This window comes from Mercenaria mercenaria, chromosome 17 (genome assembly GCF_021730395.1).
Source record: "Mercenaria mercenaria strain notata chromosome 17, MADL_Memer_1, whole genome shotgun sequence".
In the NCBI taxonomy this organism is placed as follows: domain Eukaryota; kingdom Metazoa; phylum Mollusca; class Bivalvia; order Venerida; family Veneridae; genus Mercenaria; species Mercenaria mercenaria.
Genome location: NC_069377.1, coordinates 66,755,786 through 66,779,088, shown reverse-complemented (window position 1 = coordinate 66,779,088; position 23,303 = coordinate 66,755,786). Strand labels below are relative to the sequence as shown.

Genomic DNA, 23,303 nt, shown 5'->3' with positions numbered 1-23,303 from the left:
TCTAACATGTACTTAGCACTTTGAATTGTATAAGAGTGAATTGTCAGACTATAAAATGTCCAATTACCTTTGACTGTGGATAGCATGTAACAATTAACATACAAAATCGACTAAAAACATACTATAGTGTATTGAATATTCACCATATTATCCCTTAGCCTGCTGCAGGCGAATTTAACAGCCTTTGCAAACAGCTTGGAACCAGATCAGACGCCGATTAAATCGGCGTCTGATCAGGTTCCAAGCTGTTTGCTACCCTGACAATATTTCTTCCAATTTTGGAGCAAACTGAATGAACTTTACAATTTTGGCAGACGACATTTCCAGCAGACGACAATTCATCTAGCATGCTAAAGGTTATATAACATACTGTGCAAATGAACAAATGCGCAACTGTCTTTGAGAACAGATGAGAAAACCTAGAAAAAATAGATATTAAATATGAAAAATAAATTTCACAATACCTGTATAAGAGTAACATTTTAGCCGCTGCTTTTTCGTTTGATCCTCAAAATCAACTGTGATTAAATGCATTATTACAGATAACATTATAAAATGGAGAAATTTCCCAAGGCAGTTGGCACACGGTGATACCTCAAACAATTCAAACATTACATGCTTATATTTGGTGAATCCTACACTTTAATTATCTATCATAAGTGACATTCTATACTTGTTTTTTATTTAAAAAGACTTAATACTTTTCTTCAAATTTTCTAAAAAGTTGTGACAAAACAGATTAACATAATAAGTCTCACTCTCTCACAGAATTTTAGAGATTTCAACTAAAAATTCAGGAATATTTATCTCTAGATATCTTTATATCTACATGTTGTAATACTTATTCTTTTTGCTGGTATATGTAACACAACATATTTATTACTATACTGTCTAGCTTACAAACTGAGTGTTCTCTTTTTTAAGTCTAGAGGAAAAACTGTCTGTATTATACTGTAAGTAAGTAAGTAAGTAAAGACTTTATTTAACGAGGCTTCACATTTGGTCTGACTGTGAGATGCAATTAAAACCCCTGGTGCACAGGCCTTCTGGTACTGAAGAACAATCCTGTGAGGTGTGATGACTCTGGGTCAAATACTTTTTGCGACATGAACGACACAAATTCAGATAGACAGACTGACTGATGGACGTTCTACATATGGATAATTATGTGGCTACTCTTGTTCCCTCTATTGTTCTTTTAGCCGGATAAAAGAAAAATATTTACATAAAGCCTTACGGAATGAATGACATCAAAGAAAAAGTACATGCAATTACCTGTTGTTCCTACAGCCACTTAAGTATGCAAATGTAAGCTCAGATGGACGGACGGACAAGGGTGACTCTAAGTGCCCCCCTCACCAAAACATTTTTTTTTGTAGACTTGGAAACTTTGAATAGTTGCTGAAAAACCTGCAAAATTTTCATCAAAACTTCTAAATGAATAAAGGGGTATAATTTTGTTAATTATAATGTACGTCTGAGTCATGGAACCTGCTCTGTGAGATAATTCAATAGGCTGTGTAAGACAGTTGTGTAGTGTTTGAAATAAATTAATATTTTTTGAGAAATCTGTATACCTGTAAAACTTCCATCAAAATTTCAAATTTGAAAATGGGCACAACTTAACAAAATTATTGGCACAGTTATAGAACCTGCCTTGTGTTTAGTTTAAAAGCATTTTGTTCAGTAATTTCTAAAGGGAGACCAATAACGACTATAATATTTGAAAACAATAAAGTTAAGGTTTCGATGGAGGCCTTGAGAAACAAAAATCAAACAACACCAAATCATAGAAAGAAAGAGTTGTTTGACATGAAAATTGAACAGCATGTAAAACATGTATATTACTTTACGAAACAAGTGTCAGTATACTGATATAAACATTGAATTCCGGAAAAGGGCTGCCTAAAGGGGCTCCACTTCCAGACAATTAAACGCCTTTAAAAACTCATCATTTTCAAAGAACTGTTACACATGTTTGTTTTGATGCATTTGCAATAGCGTGCGAGTGGTGAAATTTCACGTAACAAGGTGGAACATAGTTTTCAGCAATTGTTTATCTTTTTTTCTTTACAAATGGCATTCATTTTCAAAGGGAGACAACTTTTTCTCAAAGATTAGTTAAAATAATCGGAAAAAGTTGTTTCCCTTTGAAAATGAATGCCATTTGTACTTAAAATAATCGGGAACAGTTGTTTCCCTTTGAAAATGAATGTCATTTGTAAAGAAATAAAGATAAACAATTGCTGAAAACTGTGTTCCAACTTGTTATGCGAAATTTCACCACTCGCACGCTATTGCAAATGCATCAAAACAAACATGTGTAACTGTTCTTTGAAAATGGTGAGTTTTTAAAGGCGTTTAACTGTCTGGAAGTGGAGCCCCTTTAGGCAGCCCTTTTCCGGAATTCAATGTTTATATCAGTATACTGACACTTGTTTCGTAAAGTAATATACATGTTTTACATGCTGTTCAATTTTCATGTCAAACAACTCTTTTTTTCTATGATTTGGTGTTGTTTGATTTTTGTTTCTCAAGGCCTCCATCGAAACCTTAAATAATTAAAACGTTGCTGGTCATTCCAGATAAGGACTCTCTAAATGCCATTTTTGAGAGATTAATATGAGGATGGGTCCATATTGTCCTGACTGTGTTTACAAGAGCAAAAAAACTATCACTTGGGAGGCCACTTGTTTCATTTCTCAGTTGTCATGTGAGAAAGTTGACAGCCACTTGGAAAGTCAGTACAGAATCAAATAACATTAATTATGTCAACTTCTTCCATTAGAGCACTCAAATCCTGTTAAAAATGACATTTAACCCAGGTCAAGCAAAAAAAAGAAACAGGTCTATATAAGGAATTTGTAATTATATTTTGATTTAAAAGATTTCGTTAAAATTAAATAAAGTGCAATGGAGACAAAAGCAGATTAATTCTATATAGACATTTGTAGACAATTAGTAACATTTAAAGCATATTTTTAAAGTTAACTAGCCAAGTTAACCAGAAGTAAGCTGATGAGTGACATACTCATTCTACTATATGGGGAATAATAGCATTACCGTGCAAAGGGAAAGAACTTATATATAAAACAATAATTTAAGCTGTATTTATGACTTCCCTTGAATTATCTGCTCTCAGTTTACTAAGGGGGATAACAGCAGCTTTACACAATGGTTTGAGGAGTATTTCTGACCTACCCTAGCAAAACATAGTAATGTTTCAGACATTTAAAAAAGCATCTTGAAAAGGATCAGAATATATAGCACAAGGGTAACTGTTTGTGCAGTAACCAGGCTCTGCTGAATTAATACCAAAACTGTTTCCTGCTATTCAGATATTTCTATAAGCATCTACTACCAGTGAAAGACTGTTTCCTCAACAAATATAAAAATGAGCAAATTAAAAGAACTACTTCATCTATAGCACTATTTTTTTACAGCAGTGTATCTAAACAAAACAAGAGAACTGTATGTTCGTAAACAGAAATGACATCAAGAATTAAGATGCATGAAAACGTTTATTAAATTAAGAAACGAAGAGGAACTACAAAGGTATTTTGATTATTTTCAAGTTTTATGCAAAAAGTTAATATAAATGCATGAATCTGCTACATAAATGTAGTTCTTTATGATGTCATTTACAGCACAAGAGTCATCTGAACCTCTAGAGTGTAGGACAGAGTTCCCAAACAATGGTGAAAACTCTGGCATCTCCCTTCCTGTATGCAAGAAATAGATCTTCATAACAGTAATCAAGGAAATGTTAGGTAAATATAAAAATATTTTTTTAAAAAGTAGACTCTCTTTATAAAAAGATATATTTCATTTCCAAAATATTTCATTTTCCATTAATTTATGAGCCATCAGTTCACAATTCAAGATACAATATATCTTTTTCAGGAAGCAACCTAGTTTTCTATCAGAATTATTTACATATACAGAAGAGTAAAATTTATTATTCTATCTCACCTATCAGGATGGTATGCCTAAATCAATGCAAGATTTATTACACTGTTATAAGGTATGCATGCAGATGTGACAAAATAAATGCAACATTTCTAATGTAATTTAGTCTAGCTTCTGCTGATTTTCAAGTTTTGTGGGGTAAAAAAGATAATTCCAATTAATTTAATGGTGTTTTACAAAGACGTCATTTATGTTTCAGATGAAATAAATTTAAAGCAGCCAAACAAAACATTAAACTGACTTTTAATAAGACAGGAGGGTATATACATTATATATATAAAAATGAATTTTTCATATTCAGAATTTTCAGCTAGACACAACAGTAGCCCATGTTGTTGCTTCAGATTTACAAGGACTTGATTCAACATGATTTATTTGTTCAAATGTAAAAACAAAAGAAAAAGTAATATTGTTCAATATATTACTGGTATCTTACAACCAATACATTATCAGTTGAAAATGAACTGCCTATCCTTCATACTTTGTTTTTCCCATGCTAAAATGTTCTTTAAAGGTGGTTAATCAGATATTGGTCAACCAACGGATATGTTTGAAACTTAATGATCTGATCATTTACACTTATTTTTGTTCAGTTAACACTTAATACAAGTTATATTTTTACTGGTGGTGTTTTAGTTTTCACAGATAAGTTATGTAGATATAAAAAGAAATACTTTTTCATGTTAAAAGGGGGTAATTACAAAGTTTTATAAAATTAGGAAAATGTACATTTCCCCTGCGAAATGCAGTTCTTGAAATCATGAACACTTCAAACCATTAAAGAACTGTTCATGAACTAACATTCAACAGTTCTTGATTTATGTTCATGAATTTTTGGACATGAACTGTCCTTAAAAAGTGTTCATGAACAGTTCATTTACTACTAAAGAATCACACAGAGTTCTTGAATTGTCCATGATAAAAGGTTAAAGGAACAATCATGATGTTATTTTCTTGAATCTTTCATGCACTACTCATGACAGGTAGTTCATGAACTAATGAAGAATCATGTTCATGAATGGTTCAATGCTAGTTAGTGAAGATAAAATGGCACAATAAAAACATATAGCAAGAAGTTCATGAACTATTCACATTCAACAAAATATCAAGAACTATTCATGAAGTGAATAGTTCATGAACTGTTCATGTACATTAGTTCTTGGTACATTAGTTCTTGAAGTCATCTTTCACTTTTCATGCACTGTTCATGAACATGGTATTTAAGAATGTTTCAAGAATTTGTGCTATTTTATTATCACGAACAATACATGAAGTGTTTATGAACTCTGTTCATGAAATATGCATGCACTGTTCATGAACTTTTAATGAACAGTAACGTTTCATTACATTACAATGTAATAGGGTTTGTAATAGGGTTAGGTAATAGGGTCTGTAATAGGTAATACTGCTCATGAACAGACTCAATCAAACCGAGTCTGCAATTTTCATTGTTTGTCTTGTTCTTGGTGCTTCTGAGAGATGTACTTTTCAAATTTTATTTACTTCACAACAGTGGGTGTTTATTGCTGTGTGGCTGCTGTAAAAAGTCGCCCAGACTTCATCTCAGTGTTGTTATATTTTCTGGTCCTTAGGGATCATTAATTTCAACTCATTTAGATTTGATGATTGAATACTGCTTAAGCTGGTGCTAGGGGGCGTGGGCAGTGTTGCATTTTCCAATACTGCTCATGAACAGACTCAATCAAACCGAGTCTGCAATTTTCGCTGTTTGCCTTGTTCTCGGTGCTTCCGAGGGATATACTTTTCAGATTCTAACACTATGTAATGGGTCTTTCTGTTCTGTTAATGAATTTCTAACAGAACATATGAAAAATGTAACAGAATGTTGCTTAAATGTGACTGACCACCTGTAATAAAACTGGGTCCTTCCCATACTGGTTGTAACATTATAAAAATAACAGAGGGAGTTCTAGAAGAGTTCTGATTAAATGACGACAGGGATTAAATGTAACACATTTTGCAAATTTACTGGTGGCATAATAAAGTTACTCTTATTAAACTTAGTTACTTAGGTATAAAATTATATAACTTTTTTTAATAATTCTTAGTCTGAGTCGAGATCTACTGATTTAAAATATGATAGATTTATAATTATAAGCATTATAAGCATGGTGATGGTATGTGTGTTACATGTAAGACTATAGGAATTCAACAAATTTATCTGTATCATGCACAATATTTACTTACTCTAGGAAAAATACTTTCAGCAAACATAACATAGCCAATATTCAAACATAAGCCTCCCTTTTATGAAATCCTGAATTTGACCTTATAAGACTAAATGTACATACAATATATATATTGTAATAAATAGGTGGGTCCATATTTTTAAATTTAAGATTGAACATTCGGTTACCAAAACAGAAATATAAAAATTAAGAGTTGTTTTACATAAAAATTCAGCAGCATGTAAAACATACATAATTTATTATTCTACAAATACAATGATTACCTTGAATTCCTGAAAAAAGAAAGAAATTTCATGGGTTCTGACATTTGTGACATCAGTGTATCATCATTTTATATGGCAATATTTATAATTCAACAAATCTAGTAAAAACAACTTGTGAACAGTCACAGATGATTCTCAATAAGCATAACCAGGGTCTTTCTTTTTTTTCTTAAAGTGGCTGAAAAAGAATTTATTGCATGTGAAAGACACAAACATGTCAAGATAATCTTGTTTATTTTGGATTATTGAGAAACATTGGGGACAAGCTCAAACACTGAATGAACGGTCAATTATTTGACCAAAAGACTATCCTAAAAGATGTGTTACCTATTTTTCAAAAATGTGCAACACTGACAAATAACTACAAAGCCTTGAAGTTAAACTACCACTTTAGTGGGTGTCTTGTCCTATTTCTCAAGGTTTTTCCCATTTAATCAATGAACGATTAGTGAAAAATCAGGGATGGACCAAAAGTATTGAAGTTATCGGAAGTAAACCACGGGGTCAAGTTGATTTGCCACATAAGGGGTCTAGGGTGATTATCTTAAGTTATGTGATAGCACCTTATCTACAGTATTCAATACTAATAATGGTAAACAAAGCTTCTTATGATAGCCCTAATTACAACAATCTTAAGTGTTTGTTCTCCAGTCGTTTGGAAATCGTTAACATTAGCGTAAGAGATTTAATGGCCGTAATACAGAATTATATTGTAAACAAAAGATGTAATCAACTGAACAAATTTATTTCATATAAACTTAAATAATGTCTAGAACTGATTAATATTTAGTCCCCAAGTTCAATTAAACATCAGATTTAAAACAGTATAATATACAATATAGCTTTTACAAAAAAACTTGTAATTGTAAAATGAAATCTCACAGGCTTACATAATCAAACTTATTTTATATTATATAATACATATGTCTAAAAATTTTCAAACTGTGCTCTGCTTGCATTATTTTGTAGTTACTGACTTAAAATCATTTTTAAAAAATGTTTTAGCCCCAATTTAAGTGGAAGACTCTGGCATGTCCAAAAATGTGCAGCCTCATTTAATGGAAATGTAGCTGACAGCTGATTGGATAATAAAAAGGCAACAGAAGCAAAGTATGAATTCTTCATAATGTTGATATAGTCAGTGCCTATCAAACTGCCAAGTAAAAATGACAGAAAAAATACATGATCTTAGCTTTTATTAATATCATTTATTCACTCGATTATTAATTCATTATTGTAAGGCTGTGAGAAATACAGCACAAGGAACCTTTGTTGTTGCCTAATAAGTTCTGACCTTAAATGCACATAAACTAAATTAAATAAACATTTTGATACACTGGTTCATGAACTTAATGACAAATTAAGTTACAGCTGATGAACTATCTGTTTATTTACCTGATTAATAATATATAAATTCATGGAATATTTGGAGAATTGTATTCCTGTATATAGCCAAGCTGTCTGCAGTCCAGCTGGAGAGCAGAAGGTTCTCGATAAGGACTGCTCATAAACTTTCTAAAATAAATACTGGCAGTTAAAGAACTATTTTTTTAGTTCATGAACTACTTGCTTGGCTAAATCTTTATAAATTTTAATACAGTTGAACATGTGAATATATATTAATTACCAGTAATCTCTTTTGAGTTTCATTTATGCATATAACTCTTATTTACGCAACTTTTTCATACATCAATAACAATACGACTTTAAAACAGTTTACTGGAAAAAAAAGTCTCATTTAATAATTGTTCAGTTTATTTTTTAAACTCGTGATATGTTTGTTGTAACTATGACGTCAAATGTAAGATGGTATTCTGTGCTTGCGGTTGGGCATTATCATCGAGTTAACTGACCTTGTGTTGCAACCAATTAACTGAATTATTCCATTTAAGTGAAAGCATGTTGGACAACCGTGCACTTGTAAATTTATAGGTGCAAGCGTATATGCAAGTGTAGTTCCATATAATTTTGCATGCACAAACAAACTTAAGTGTGCATGTGTAAAAATGTGTATACACGTGCACACATGCACACACTATATATATATATATATTACAGCTGCATACAAATATTAGCATACTTTTACATACATATTTACAAGTGTATTTATAATTAAAAGTGCCTGTTTATATACGCATCTGCATATATGCATATGCACTTACAAATTTGAACATGCACATATAAAATGCATACATGCACATATATTTTTACACTTACAAAATATTCACACATATATTTTGAAATATGTGCTCATGCAAATTAGATTTTCAACCAAGTAGACTGCACCATATAAAAGTCAAATAACCTTGTCTGATAAGAAAAGACATACAAATGGATGGGTGTCAAAAATCAAACAAAAACCTTAAGTCAAGGTAGGCTAACAGAAAGATGCAAGTCAGTTACAGTTGAAGTGCACAAAAGGAAATAAAACAAGCTGAAACATATACAGAATTACACTGTAGAAACTGGTAGAAGACGGTACCAAAATGTTTTGTTTTACATAATGAGCTTGTCTCCTAATAAACAGTAAAACTCTTGAATTTTAATAAGTACTAAGATCTCTTTACATCTCATAAACAATAACTGTTAATATTGTTATTCCTTTTTTTTAGTAGCTTAGGACAATAAATTTAAAGCAGGTCATAACAGGTTTTTCTTTAGTCTTGGCATTGACCTCTGATTGATCACAAAATATATAGTCCATTATCAAGAATAGACAAAATCTTCTGAAAAATTTTAGTTCCATTTCTAGTCCATGCTATTTATCTTTTTAAAATTCTGTCTTGGAACAAAATACAGTTGAGAATTTAGATGAAAAACTAAGCTGAAGATAAAAAAACAGAAGCATTAAAGGGAGATAATAAAAGTCCAAAGATTCAAAATGTGTGTAAAATTTTAACAAACATTTTGAAAAGTCCAGTCAATCTGTTAGAAAAGGGATATCAGGAAGTAATAACAGGCTGTTCTAATTGCCTAATTTGCATATTTTATCTATACAGCACATGATGCACAACAATAAATAAAGCATCCTATTCTTATCACCTGTGTGATAGTTAATTTAAGACATGTAACAACAGATCTAGATATTATTGGGAAGTTAAAGTTAAATGAAATTTCTTAAGTTTCATAAATAGAAATAACCTCTCGATTTCCATGAAAACTTAAAAATGAATACCACTTTTCCGCTGTCACCAACTTGAGCAGACAAGAAAATGGAAAATTTATCTTTCATTGGTTTCTAAGCATTCAAAATATTATGAGGTCCTAATAAAATTTTAGCAGACTGTCTAGCTTTCAACCATTTTACAACAACACTTGTGTTTTTTCTTCTTAATTTTTGTGTAATTACAGTGTTCTTGTCTATTTTAACCAAAACAAGATTAGGCATAAAATTATGAAATAAAATGAAGGGCTGCTTCAAAATAAGGTTGTGTGGTACAAGCATTAAAATTTTTTAGTTACTACAATAAATAACCAATAATTTATTGTAACCTAGTTTCCTATGAACCCAAAACAAAAACTCCAGATACCAATAAAGAAAAGATACAACCAATTAAAAAGAGACAATGATATATGTAATTTGCATATTACAACTAAATCATGAATAATAATTAGATAAATACTTAAAAGTAAGTGAAAAGATAAAGCATCCTATTCTTATCACCTGTGTGATAGTTAATTTAAGACATGTAACAACAGATCTAGATATTATTGGGAAGTTAAAGGCCCTCAATACCTTTCTTTATGCAGAGCTGCACATGATGTGAGATACAACTTCTGTTAATTAACAAGAACTGTCTATGGACAGCAATGCTTCACTACCTGAAAGCCTTTATTAATTGAAACTACTGTAAATAAGGAAATAAACAAGTGCAAAAATGGAAAAAAGGCAAAATTTTTTGCTTTATTTTCCACAAGGCTTTATTTTTCGTAAAAACAGATAATGCAGCTGTCCAAATGTAGAGTATGCAAATTTAATAGTTAGAAAACCACTAATTTCAATAGTCAGGTAAACTAAACTAGAAGATGCTTTTGTAAACAAGAGCTGTCACAGGAGACAGCATGCTCGACTATTTCGATGCACATCTGAGGAAACTACAGCTGTCACTGGAGTGTTTAATGACTCCAATTGTGGATGAAGACATTGCACAATAGCCTGAGTCTATGTCAAAAATATCAACTTACAGTAATAAGAGAGGTAAAGATAAAATGTATCAAAACACTATATAAGTATATCCTAAGCAAAAAGGGGCATAATTCATTAAATATTGGTGCCAGAGTTATGCAGCTTGTGTCATATAGTGTGGGTGATGATGCTGAACAACTATTTTAAGTTTGAATCAAATCCATTCAGTAATAACAGAGACAGAGTGAAAGTGCATCAAAACTTTAACCTAAAATTCTAAGTAAAAAGGGGGAATAATTAATAACAAGAGCACCGCCTTGCGGGTGCTGACGCTCATCTGATTTTTTTTGTGTAATAGAAATATTGTCCTACCCATGATTTTCTAAGTCTAAAAAGGGCCATCATTCTTGCAAAAAGCAGGATAGAGTTATGTTTCTTGATGTACAGTGTCCACTTATGATGGTGAAAAACTGTTGCAAGTTTTAAAGCAATAGCTTTGATAGTTTATGAGAAAAGTTGACTTAAACATAATACTCAACCAAGAAAATGATTTTCTAAGTCCAAAAGGGGCAATAATTCTTGCAAAAAGCAGGATGGAGTTATGTTGCTTGCTGTACAGGGTCAGCTTATGATGGTGAACAAGTGCTGCAAGTTTCAAAGCAATAGCTTTGATAGTTTAAGAGAAAAAGTTGACCTAAACATAAAACTTAACCAAGAAATCTGATATTTTCTAAGTCCAAAAGGGGCCATAAATCTTGCAAAAAGCAGGATGGAGTTATGTTTCTTGCTGTACAGGGTCAACTTATGATGGTGAACAAGTGTTGCAAGTTTTAAAGCAATAGCTTTGATAGTTTAGGATAAAAGCTGACCTAAACATAAAACTTAACCAAGAAAACTGATTTTCTAAGTCCAAAAGGGGCAATAAATCTTGCAAAAATCAAGATGGAGTTATAATTCTTGATGTACAGGGTCTGCTTATGATGGTGAACAAGTATTCCAAGTTTCAAAGCAATAGCTTTGATAGTTTAGGAGAAAAATTGACCTAAACATAAAACTTAACCAAGAAATCTGATATTTTCTAAGTACAAAAGGGGCCATAAATCTTGCAAAAAGCAAGATGGAGTTATGTTTCTTGCTATACAGGGTCAGCTTATGATGGTGAACAAGTATTCCAAGTTTCAAAGCAATAGCTTTGATAGTTTAGGAGAAAAGCTGACCTAAACATAAAACTTAACCAGGCAACGCCGACGCAGACGCCGACGCCGACGCCGACAACCGCTCAAGTGATGACAATAACTCATCATTTTTTTTCAAAAAATCAGATGAGCTAAAAAATTGGTTCCAGAGTTATGCATCTTGCATCATATGGTGTGGGTGATGATGTTGAACAACTATTATAAGTTTGAATCAAATCCATTCAGTAATAACAGAGACAGAGTGAAAGTGCATCAAAACTTTAACCTAAAATTCTAAGTAAAAAGGGAAATAATTCATGAAAAATTGGTCCCAGAGTTATGCACCTTGCGTCATATGATAAAGGTAATGATGTTGAACAATTGTTTAAGTTTGAATCAGATCCATTCAGTAATAACAGAGATAGAGTGAAAGTGCATAAAACTTTAACCTGAAATTCTAAGTAAAAAGGGGAATAATTCATGAAAAATTGTGCCAGAGTTATGCATCTTGTGTTATATGATGTGGGTGATGATGCTGAACAACTATTTTAAGTTTGAATCAAATCCATTCAGTAATAACAGATGTAGAGTGAAAGTGCACCAAAACTTTAACCTGAAATTCTAAGTAAAAAGGGGGAATAATTCATGAAAAAATGGTGCCAGAGTTATGCACCTTGTGTCATATGATGTGAATGATGATGATGAACAATTATTTTAAGTTTGAATCAAATCCATTCAGTAATAACAGAGATAGAGTGAAAGTGCATCAAAACTTTAACCTGAAAATCTAAGTGAAAAGGGGAGGATAATTCTTGAAATATTGGTGCCAGAGTTATGGCCCTTATGTCAGATGATGTGGATGATGATGAGGAATAAGTATTTCAAGTTTGAATCAAATCCATCAAGTAATTACAGAGATAAGTTGAAAAAAGAGAAAGTGCACCAAAACTTTAACCAAGGTGGGGACGCGGAAAGACGCCGACGTCGACGCCGGGCCGAGTAGGATAGCTCTCCTTATACTTCGTATAGTCGAGCTAAAAAGCGCATGTCTCCCTAAATGCATAGTTATATAGGCCAGAAGTCAATAGGGGACAGGAGCAGAAGTCAAAGAGACAATGATGGTTGGCTGCAATATGGATCATTTACTAGTGGCATGTCCAACCATCTCACTTAGTTTCAACATTCTAGACCTAGAGGTTCTCAAGTTATGAACTGGAAATGGTTTTCTATGTTCAGGCCCCTGTGACCTTGAACTCTGATCGGGTGACCCCAAAATCAGTAGGGGTCATCTACTCTGCATGTCCAATCATCCTATTAAGTTTCAACATTCTGGGTCAAGCGGTTCTCAAGTAACTGATTGGAAAGCATTTTTGATGTTCAGACCCCTGTGACCTTGACCTTTCATGGGGTGACCCCAAAAATAAAAGGGGTCATCTACTTTTCATCATCCTATGAAGTTTGAAGGTTCTAGGTCAAATTGTTCTAAGTTATTGACCGACAATGGATTTCCATGTTCTGTCCGCTGTGACCTTGACTTTCATTATTAACAGTGATCCCAAAATCAATAGGGGTCATCTACTCTGCATGTCCAATCATCCTATCAAGTTTCAACATCTTGGGTCAGGTGGTCTCAAGTTACTGACCGGAAGTGGTTTTCCATGTTCATGCCCCTGTGACCTTGACCTTTTACAGAGTGACCCCAACATCAATAGGGGTCATTTACTCTGCATGACCAATCAATACTATGAAGTTTCAACATTCTGGGTCAGGTGGTTCTCAAGTTACAAACCAGAAATGGTTTTCCATGTTCGGACCTTTGAACGAGTGACCACAAAATTGATAGGGGTCATCTACTCTGCATGTCCAATCATCTTATGAAGTTTCAAGATTGTGGGTCAGATAGTACTCAAGTTATTGATTGGAAATGGTTTTCCATGTTCAGGCACCAGTGACCTTGACCTTTAACAGAGTGACCCCAAAATCAATAGAGCTCATCTACTATGCATGAACAATTAGCCTATGAAGTTTCAACATCCAGGGTCAAGTGGTTCTCAAATTATTGATCGGAAATGGTTTTCCATGTTCAGGCCCCTGTGACCTTGACCTTTGATGGAGTGGTCCCCAAAACAAAAAGGGTTGTCTATTCCATAAGCCCTACCAATCTATTAAGTTTGAAGGTTCTAGGTCAAATGGTTCTCTAGTTATTGATTGGAAATGAAGTGTGACATATGGAAGGACAACGGACAGGGCAAAAACAATATGTCTCCCCCAATGGGGGAAGACATAATTATATAACCAACTATTCAAACCTATGTCAAATATACCAGAAAACAATTATAGAAAGTTTGATTTAACAAGAAATTAATATATGTAATATTCATACTTAAGATTTTGACATTAATTACATGTAAAGTGGAAAAGGAGCTTAACTTCTGAAAAGCTTCAGAAATTCACCACAATGATGTTTGATTCATTCTCATTAATGGTTACTGAGGACTACCAGCCAGCTTTCATTAAAACAAAGGGTGCCACCCGTAGGTGTCAAAACTTAGAATTAGGCAATATAAGCAAGAAAAGAATTCTGATTCCTAGCTGGCACTGCTGATAAAGAAATTTATAAAGTTTCAAAGCTTTATGCTCTAGTAATATTCAAAAACACTAAATTTAACCAAAAATACTACTTTTCAAAGCTACAATGCTTCAAAACTGTAGTTCTTATGATATTCAAGAAAAGTGGATCTGAACACAAAAGTTAATACAAAAATACCATTTTTCTAAGTTATAAAGCTTCAACTTTGCTATAGCGCTTATAGTATTCAAGAAAAGTAGTTATAAACAAAAATTAGAAAAGTAGTTATAAACAAAAATTTCTATGTCCTAAGTACAAAAAGGGTCATTATTAAACTGAAACTGAATAATTTAATAAAATGCCTATTTCTATACAGTGACATATTTAATGGCATTGTACATAATAATAATAACAGTAATTTTCTTTGTTTGTTTGTTTTGGATTTAACGCCGTTTTTCAACAGTATTTCAGTCATGTAACGGCGGGCAGTTAATCTACCTGAGTGTTCCTGGATTCTGTACCAGTACAAACCTGTTCTCCGCAAGTAACTGCCAACTTCCCTACATGAATCAGAGGTGGAGGACTAATGATTTCAGACACAATGTCGTTTATCAAATAGTCACGGAGAACATACGCCCCACCCGAGGATCGAACTCATGATCCCGCGACCAACGCTCTACCTACTGAGCTAAGCGGGCGGGCTAATAACAGTAATAAATAACGGTAATAAAAATGACAATATTAATTTAATTATAACAATCATAACAGCCTTATTCACACAAAGAGTCATGACCACACCACTCTTCCTGAGGTTATTTTACCACTACTGTGAATACCAGTGCTTAATGCCTTTAATGGTGCTATCACAGACTAATTGCAAAAAAAAGAAAAAAAAAAAAATGAAATTCTACATACTACCCTGCACCCATAGAGCCTGTACCAACAATTACTTGTAATTAAACAAACCTTGAAAATACAAATGCTGAAATGTTACTAAAACCTTTACAAAAATTTAAAAACTATCACCTGCTGCTATCGCATATAAAACAGTTACCAAAAAATTTAAAACAGATTATGACACAAAATCTCTGAAATACAGTGCCTTAAGATTTTTTTTGAATGTGTCAAGTGATTTACATTTATTATGATGAAATGCAAGTGGGAGGTATGGTTCTTGGTAAAGATTACTTTTATCTAAATTTGTCACATATGATCAACAGACAACATGAGCTATAAAGCTCTTGTGCAATTTACAAGGTATCCATTAACAGAAACTTACCTGGGCTTCTTTTACTTCCTGGTACAATACTTTGTAGTGCCAAGCAAGGAAGCTACCAGTACCATTTTTACCATCTTTAGATGGGGCCATGAACTGAATCCCCCAACCTACTGCGCTCAAAGCAGACACTCTACTATTGAGCTGTTGAGAGTCTGTTGAGGCTTAAATTCAAATGATAAACAAGTACACAAGGTTTCAAAGCTGGAGCTCTTGTAGAAATCAAGGAAAGCGGCACAAAACAAAAAATCTTAACCTGAATTCCAACTCTGACAATCAAGGGACAACTTTACCTTGTAGACATTTTCAATAAACAAACATAAGAGTTCATTATAAAAGTTAATAACAAAATTTCTGAAAAAGCAAACTGGAATGTTGTCAGACAGTGAACAAGTTTCATTCCAATAATAATTTTTTAGATAGCCTGTTGAGAGGACGTTCATAAACTGGTTGAAGTTGATGAAATAGTGGTTATACTGTTCATGGATATATTCAATGTTCATAAAACTGGTTCATGAAGAACATTAATTTCATGACTGCTGTTCATGATTTTTTTCTGAATAAATAACATTAATGATTAATGATATTTGGCTCATGAACTGTTCATGAACATATATAAAAGGTCTATAACAGTGTTCATAAAACTGGCTCATGATCCTTAAGTAATAGAAACAGTGTGGTAACCAAATTGTTTCTGTTGGTATAAGTTAACCCTTATCATACTGGAGATGATTGATTCTGCCTTTGCGACCAGTGTAGACCAAGATCAGCCTTCACATCCGTGCAGTCTGATCATGGTCTGCACTATTCGCTATTCAGTCAGTAAATTTTCGGAAAACACCCCTTCAAATGATAAATCTAAGTACTGTCCAAATTGGAAGATGGACCAGTCCATTATAGAAATTTAGCATGGCAAGGGTGCTCAGCCAGAAACATTCCTGTATTAGGAGTTACATATGCCCGACTCCTATACAGAAAACAGTCTAACATATCACAAACACAAGCAATAAATTACAACTTCCCCCAGGCTTCACAAGCTCTTCAAATGTATAACAAATGTTGCTTAACAGCAGCTATAAATAATGTTCAAGTGCCCACTCAATCCACACCATACAGTTTTACATGTTCACATGTTAAAGACCATCAAAGGAAAACTACACAATTTTTATAGCCTCTTTACTTACTGAAATTAATAAAAAACATTCTTACCTAAAATTTAATTGCTTAACAGTCAAGGACCCAGAGACATGCAGTTAACTGTTTGCATTAAAACAGTTCCCTACTGCCCTACTTTGCAGCATGACCTCTTCGCACTAAAGTTATGAAACTTAATATAGGGGTAATGAGCTCATTTTACAAAAGATTATAAAACAGTTAAGCTGAGACAAGTCTCAAATCACAAACTTCTGATTGGTTGTTTCTGAGTACAAATTGGAAATTGACCAATGACAAGGCAGCATTCTGCATGAGACTGGTTTACAAACTAAGTCACTGGCCTTCAAACCTGTGAGACCTGAAATGGTAGCATTTAAAGCTGCATGGACCCTTCACATTTCTGTCCATATTTTGAACTTTTTACAGCAAATTGAAACATTTATGACTTATAATCAGTACCAATCTTGCTACTTGTATTCCACATTGCTATGCTGCCTTTATGTATAAAAGAACTTTCAACCTATATGAGACACTTAATGATTTTTTTTCTCTATTATAGTATCTCTAAACAGGCAAGGGTCTGACAATCATGTATATATTTCCTTTGATAAGTTTACAGGAAACAGCTACCTGTGTTATATAGGACAGTAATAATAGGGTATTACAGTAGTCTGAGGTGTAATAAAACTAGAATGGCAACATTTTTAACAATTTTGTGGTTTACAAAAGATAATTTCTAAAGATGTTGTAGTAGAGAGGAAGAATACATTATCTGAAATCAATTTAACCATCAATGACTGATCATTTATGAGATATAATACCATGTAATAGAGTTACTTCTGCACTGTTGACTTTGCAATCAGTTTCAAATAGCCATCAATAAATATTAATGATGGAATTCTAATTATGGTTATGTAATCTTAGACAGCATATATAGTTGTCCTTGAGACATCACTTCAGTAGTAAGCCTATTTGAGCTGCACCATGAGAAAACCAACACAGTGCATTGGCAACCAGCATGGATCCAGACCAGCCTGGGCATTCGCACAGTCTGGTCAAGATCCATACTGTTCGCTTACGGTTTCTCTAATTGCAATAGACTTTGAAAGCAAACAGCATGGATCAACAAATGCACTATGTCAGTTTTCTCATGGCGCGTCTCATTTATTTAATAATAGCAAACTTTAACTAAGTATGCCACGGTATGGCATCTACACTGGTTACATGAAGGCATAACTCTTAAAGATTTAATCATACAACAAAAGTAATGATAAATACTATCATAACAAGAGCTCGTAGAACACGAAATGCCCCCTTGATGCATTCAATAATTGCACAAGGAACAGAAATTATTTGGTCAGTGTACATAAAAGTTCTACTGTTCTGGGTCAATGTGACCTTGACCTTTGACCGATTGACCTTAAAATCAATAGGGGTCATTTGATGGTCATGATTGACCTCCCAATCAACTTTCATGATCCTAGGCCAAAGCATTCTAAAGTTATCATCTGGAAACGGATTAACTGTTCTGGGTCACTGTGACCTTTACCTCTGGTCTCAAAATTTATAGGGGTCATCTGCTGGTCATGAACAACCTCCCTATCAATTTTCATGATCCTAGGCCCAAGCGTTCTTGAGTTATCGTCCGGAAACCGTTTAACTGTTCCGGGCCACTGTGACCTTGACCTTTGACCTACTGATCTCAAAATCAATAGGGGTCATCTACCCCAAGAAGTAAATTCATTATAAGTAACGCATTTAGCACAGGTAACTTCAACACCAAGACCTTCCTCTTGCCTAAAGAAGTAACTGATTATAGATACAAGACTTTACTTTTGCCACAAGCAGTAACTCATTACAGGAAACTTTAGGAGTAAGACCTTTTTGTCACAGAAAGAAGCACATCATAGTTAACATTAAGAAAAAGACCTTCCATTTGCTGCAAGAACTTGTTCATTACACATAACTTTTAAGACCAAGACCTTTTTTTGCCACAATAAGTAACTTACTACAGGCTTAACTCACCTGTGACAGTTACCCTTGGGAGCCACTTTGCTGCAAGAAGTTATTCATCACAGAAACTATAGAGAGTAAGGTCTTACTCTTGCCACATACTTTATGGTCAGCTAGCTGTTTTGTTGAGTTCTTTTTCAAAGGGATAGGTATATTACAATAAGGCAACACTGTATCATCATGTACATAATTATCACATATGAAGTATTGTAATATTATCTTTTTCTAATGAACTCTATAAAGTAGGACTTTACATATGGCTGCTATACTAGCACCACAGCATGATAGGCTAATAACCTTATACCTTTGAGAACAGGATCTTATTTTTGCCCCCCAAAAGTCAACTCGATGTATTAAAATGACCTTTAGGAGATTGTGTTACTGTTGACTGTACTTTGTAGGTAATACCTTTGGATTGAAATTTTACACTGCTGAACCAGACTGTAATATTGGGCGAGTGCAGGAAGCAACAAGAGCTGTCGGAGGACAGTAATGCTCCACTATTCAACAGCTTTGTCAATTGAATGAATATAAAAGTCCAAAAAGGGGCATAATTTTGTAAAACTGCAACACAGGGTTAAGGAACCTGTACAATGCATATCAGCTCATGACAATGGACAATTGAGTGAAGTTTCAATCCATTCCCAAAAGTGGGTACTGAGATACCAGCTTACATACAAAAACTTAACCAAAAATTTCTAAGTCGAAAAAGGGTCATAATTTTGTAGAAAAGCAAAACAAAGTTATGGAACCTGTGCAATGTAAGTCAGTTTTCACAGCGAATAAGTGTGTGAAGTTTCAATCTATTCCCACAAGTGATTACTGAGATACCAGCTTATATACAAAAACTTAACCTATTCTTTGAATAGTCAAGCTAAAAATGTGTGATCTTTGCCTAGAGAAATAGTTTCATGGTTGTTGTAACGATTTTATTCAAGTATCAATTTCATCTACTGGTTAAAATAACATAAAATATGATATAATCTTAAAAATCGTCTTAAACATCAAATCATATCTTAATATCACTTTAAAAGGGCCTTTAAGTACAGTCATAGAAAACACATAAAATGTTTTGCTTCATATATAAAAAAATAATTTAAAAAATGAATATTTACTTTTACGAGTGCACTCCAGCATATATATCTGATACCTAGTGGTACTGAGATGCCATTTTGTTGGTGATAAGATACTGCAGTGTACCCAAACTTCACTTGTATACACAAGGTTAAAACTTGCTTTGCAAAACCCACCCCATAAGCATATGAGGTGATTGTCAGACAAGTTGAACATTTTGCTTATTCCGTTGTGATCTAAAGTGATCATACAGTGCTTTATTAATAACGCTAAAATGACGTCACATTAATATGCAATGATTTCAATGTTTTTGTTGCGACCAAGAAAGAGCGCTACTATATTTTATTTACTGTTTTATATAAAGGGCATATTAGAATCAAAATAATGTATAGCAAAATCGTGTTTTACCTAAATTAATACACTAAAAATAGGCTATATGTCGCCAGAATAATTCACTCGGGCTACTACCTCGTGAAATATTCCGCATACACGTTTTTTTTCTATATATTATTTCTTAATTGATTCTGCTCACCAACTAATAAATTTAAGCAGTAAAAAGAAGCCAGAACTCAACATTGATAAAATTTAAGTATGTCTGCCAACATTTATATACATTCGAAATTCTACTAGCAGTATCAGGCAGATCATTATGTGAAATTATCCTTTCAGTGACAGTACAATAACTAAAGCACTTAAATGAAGTACATTAAATTTTATAATATATTGTATTGAGAGAGAAGTTACTCATTAGTACAGGGGTTTGAAGCATGGTATTAAAGAAAATTCCTATAGCTTTTTTCCTTTCATAGATTTTTTTCAATTCACATAATATATGATAGGAAAATTTGTGCTGAAAACAATGAACAAATAAAAACAATGGGTTACCAGGCTTGTATTTGTGAAAAATTGTTTTGAACACACCCACTATTGCTGACTTTTTTTATAAATACCAACCAAAATACGCATCAAGACAGCACAATAAGGTTTATTCTTTTTACAGATTTATTATATACTTATTTGATATCATAGTCATATTTGTAATACTATTTCCTCACAATAATGGGTACAAATGAAAAAAAAATCTTGTTTCATATTCACTTTTGTGAACTTTTTTCAAAGAAAAATACCCATAGTGAAGAATTTTTTTTTTTTTATTTTGGAAAAATTGTTTCATAGATTTTTTTCCTGTTTTTCTTGTGTATAAATAAGTGTATTGTGCACATAAAAATGGCTAAAAATGTATGGGTCACCAGGCTAAATTTTATATTAAGACCGCTTGAATACAACACCTGTTTGGACAAAAAATGGCGCGAACCTGACCAAATTGATTACATGTATATCTGCTAGAAGTTAAAAAAAAGTTTTAAAAATTCTTAATTCTTTCTATAATTGAATACTAAATAATCTGAAAGGCGATACTGTATTATCAATACAAAGTCAATTGTCTAACTGACAATACTGTTCTGTCTCATAGAATTGGATACTTAAAATATTCTAAAGGGGTTGTTCCCCTTTGAAAAAGAATGCCATTTGTAAAAAAATAAAGTAAACAATTGTCAAAAATGACGTTTTACTTAGTTATGTTAAGTTTAAACACTGCTATGTTGTTACAAATGCATCAAAATGAAGACATGTAACAGCTTTTAAAAATGGTGAGTTTTTAAAGGCGCTGAACTGTCCAGAAGTTTGGCTGGAATTCAATATGAGTAAATTGACAAAGGTTTTGTAGAATAATATATATGTTTTATATGCTGTTTAATTTTCATGTAAAACAATGCTTTCTTCCTATGATTTGGTGATGTTCAAACTTTTTTCTCCGAAACATGGACCTAACTCTAAAGGTCATTTGGCATGATGGGTACTCAGTGTTTCTTTCCACTGATTTGGGAATGGGATAAGGGCCTTTTCAAATGGGAAAAATATGTCAATTGTTGAAAAAATTATATTTTTCAAAAATGTTACATTAAAGAAAAAATTAGTCATAAGTGCTTTAAGTTAGCATAATGCTATGTCTTAAATGTTTAACATTTCATAGGCACAATCTTGGCGTAAAAAGATATAATTACATTATATACTTTTAACTTTGGGATCTCTAGCTTTGAAACATACTACATTGTATTTGCCATTAAGACTGGGGCTAAAGCACCAACAATGGGATTCTAACCTTGAAGTTAGTGAATCTGTGTGACAGTCAGACAACTTAAAAATAACTAAAATATTTCAACAAAAGCGAAAAATAAATGTGTATGTATTTAATGAACACCATAACGTATAAGAACAACAGACAATTATTAGATTACTGAAACACAAAAATGTCGAACATTAATCATTTAAGGAATATTATACATCTGTATCCTTCAGTTCTAATATTTATACAGGATAAGTATGTCACGTTAAAAAAACATATCGCTCATTAAGAAAGGCTAACAAGAAATACTTTACACAGAAAAAGGACTTGTTTATCACTGACGTAATCATATTTATTATCGAATCAAGAAAGGACAATATTTTACACTCTAGTAAACAAACATTTCCCAAGTTCTTCCAGGTAAAGTACACACTGTTTTAAATCAACATGACAGCTGTACTATATTTAATACAGAATGATGTAAAAAGAAACAACAAAGTTTACTGACAACATCTAATAACATTCTCTGTAATAGTCATGGGGTGATCGAGGTACTTAGATTTCTTTTTTCGCCCCAGACACCCCCCCGCCCCCAACCACAACCCCCAACACCCCCTTAACAAATGATTCACTTACACATCATCGTTGATGTACTTCTCTAGATCAAAGTTGTCGATTTCAAGGCCATCATTGTCAAATCCAAAATCATGATCTGAAAATAGAGAAAAACAGAATGCAACCAAACAAAATATGAGCAAAGTCAGTGTGATGAGAGCTACTGAAGTATGCCCTCTAGGACTAGCTTAGTAGAACTCGGTTTTACATAAAGATCGAATGAACTCCATGATCCCAAAGGACTTTTAAAAGGCTTTCTGTCATTCAGCAACAACAACAGATAGTCTGCACATTTGTGTAAATACACAATCAAATTTTAAAAATTCACAATTAGAATAATAATTAATATTATACATCAATATGCAACTGTTAACTGATGCATGCATATCAGTGCTTGAACTTCAAAATCAAACAGACCGCAGTCTGCAGCGTATCACATCAGTTGTATGTTAGCGATTGACACACAAGGAGTTTTACTTCACCTTTAATTTAGGGCGTACGTGTCATTAGTCAAACTGTAAAATACACAGCTGATTAAGACGTAATAATCTTGCAAAACAGTATAAGCCAAATAGTGGTAAACATTGAGCTCATTGGCTAATCTGCGTGTTACCTTTTCACGCTCAAAATATTTTAGATGATCAACTAAGAACTGGGCTTTACATCCAACTATTGCTGATTTTTTCTTCCATACTTCATCGAAATGTAACGTTTTCTTCAAAAATAACAA

General features: G+C 33.0%; 1 protein-coding gene across 7 annotated transcripts in view; it reads right to left on the bottom strand.

The window, feature by feature from the left end:
* Nucleotides 1–23,303, bottom strand: part of LOC123537521 (myelin regulatory factor-like) — a 99,340-nt gene that overhangs the window by 58,897 nt on the left and 17,140 nt on the right. For all 7 annotated transcript variants that reach the window (XR_008368121.1, XM_045321264.2, XM_045321272.2 and 4 more), the window contains exon 2: nt 22,595–22,670. Coding sequence is in view for 6 of the 7 variants with exons in the window: in XM_045321264.2 (XP_045177199.2) it covers nt 22,595–22,670 (76 nt within the window). In the remaining variant the exon portion in view is untranslated. The remainder of the gene's footprint in view (nt 1–22,594; nt 22,671–23,303) is intronic.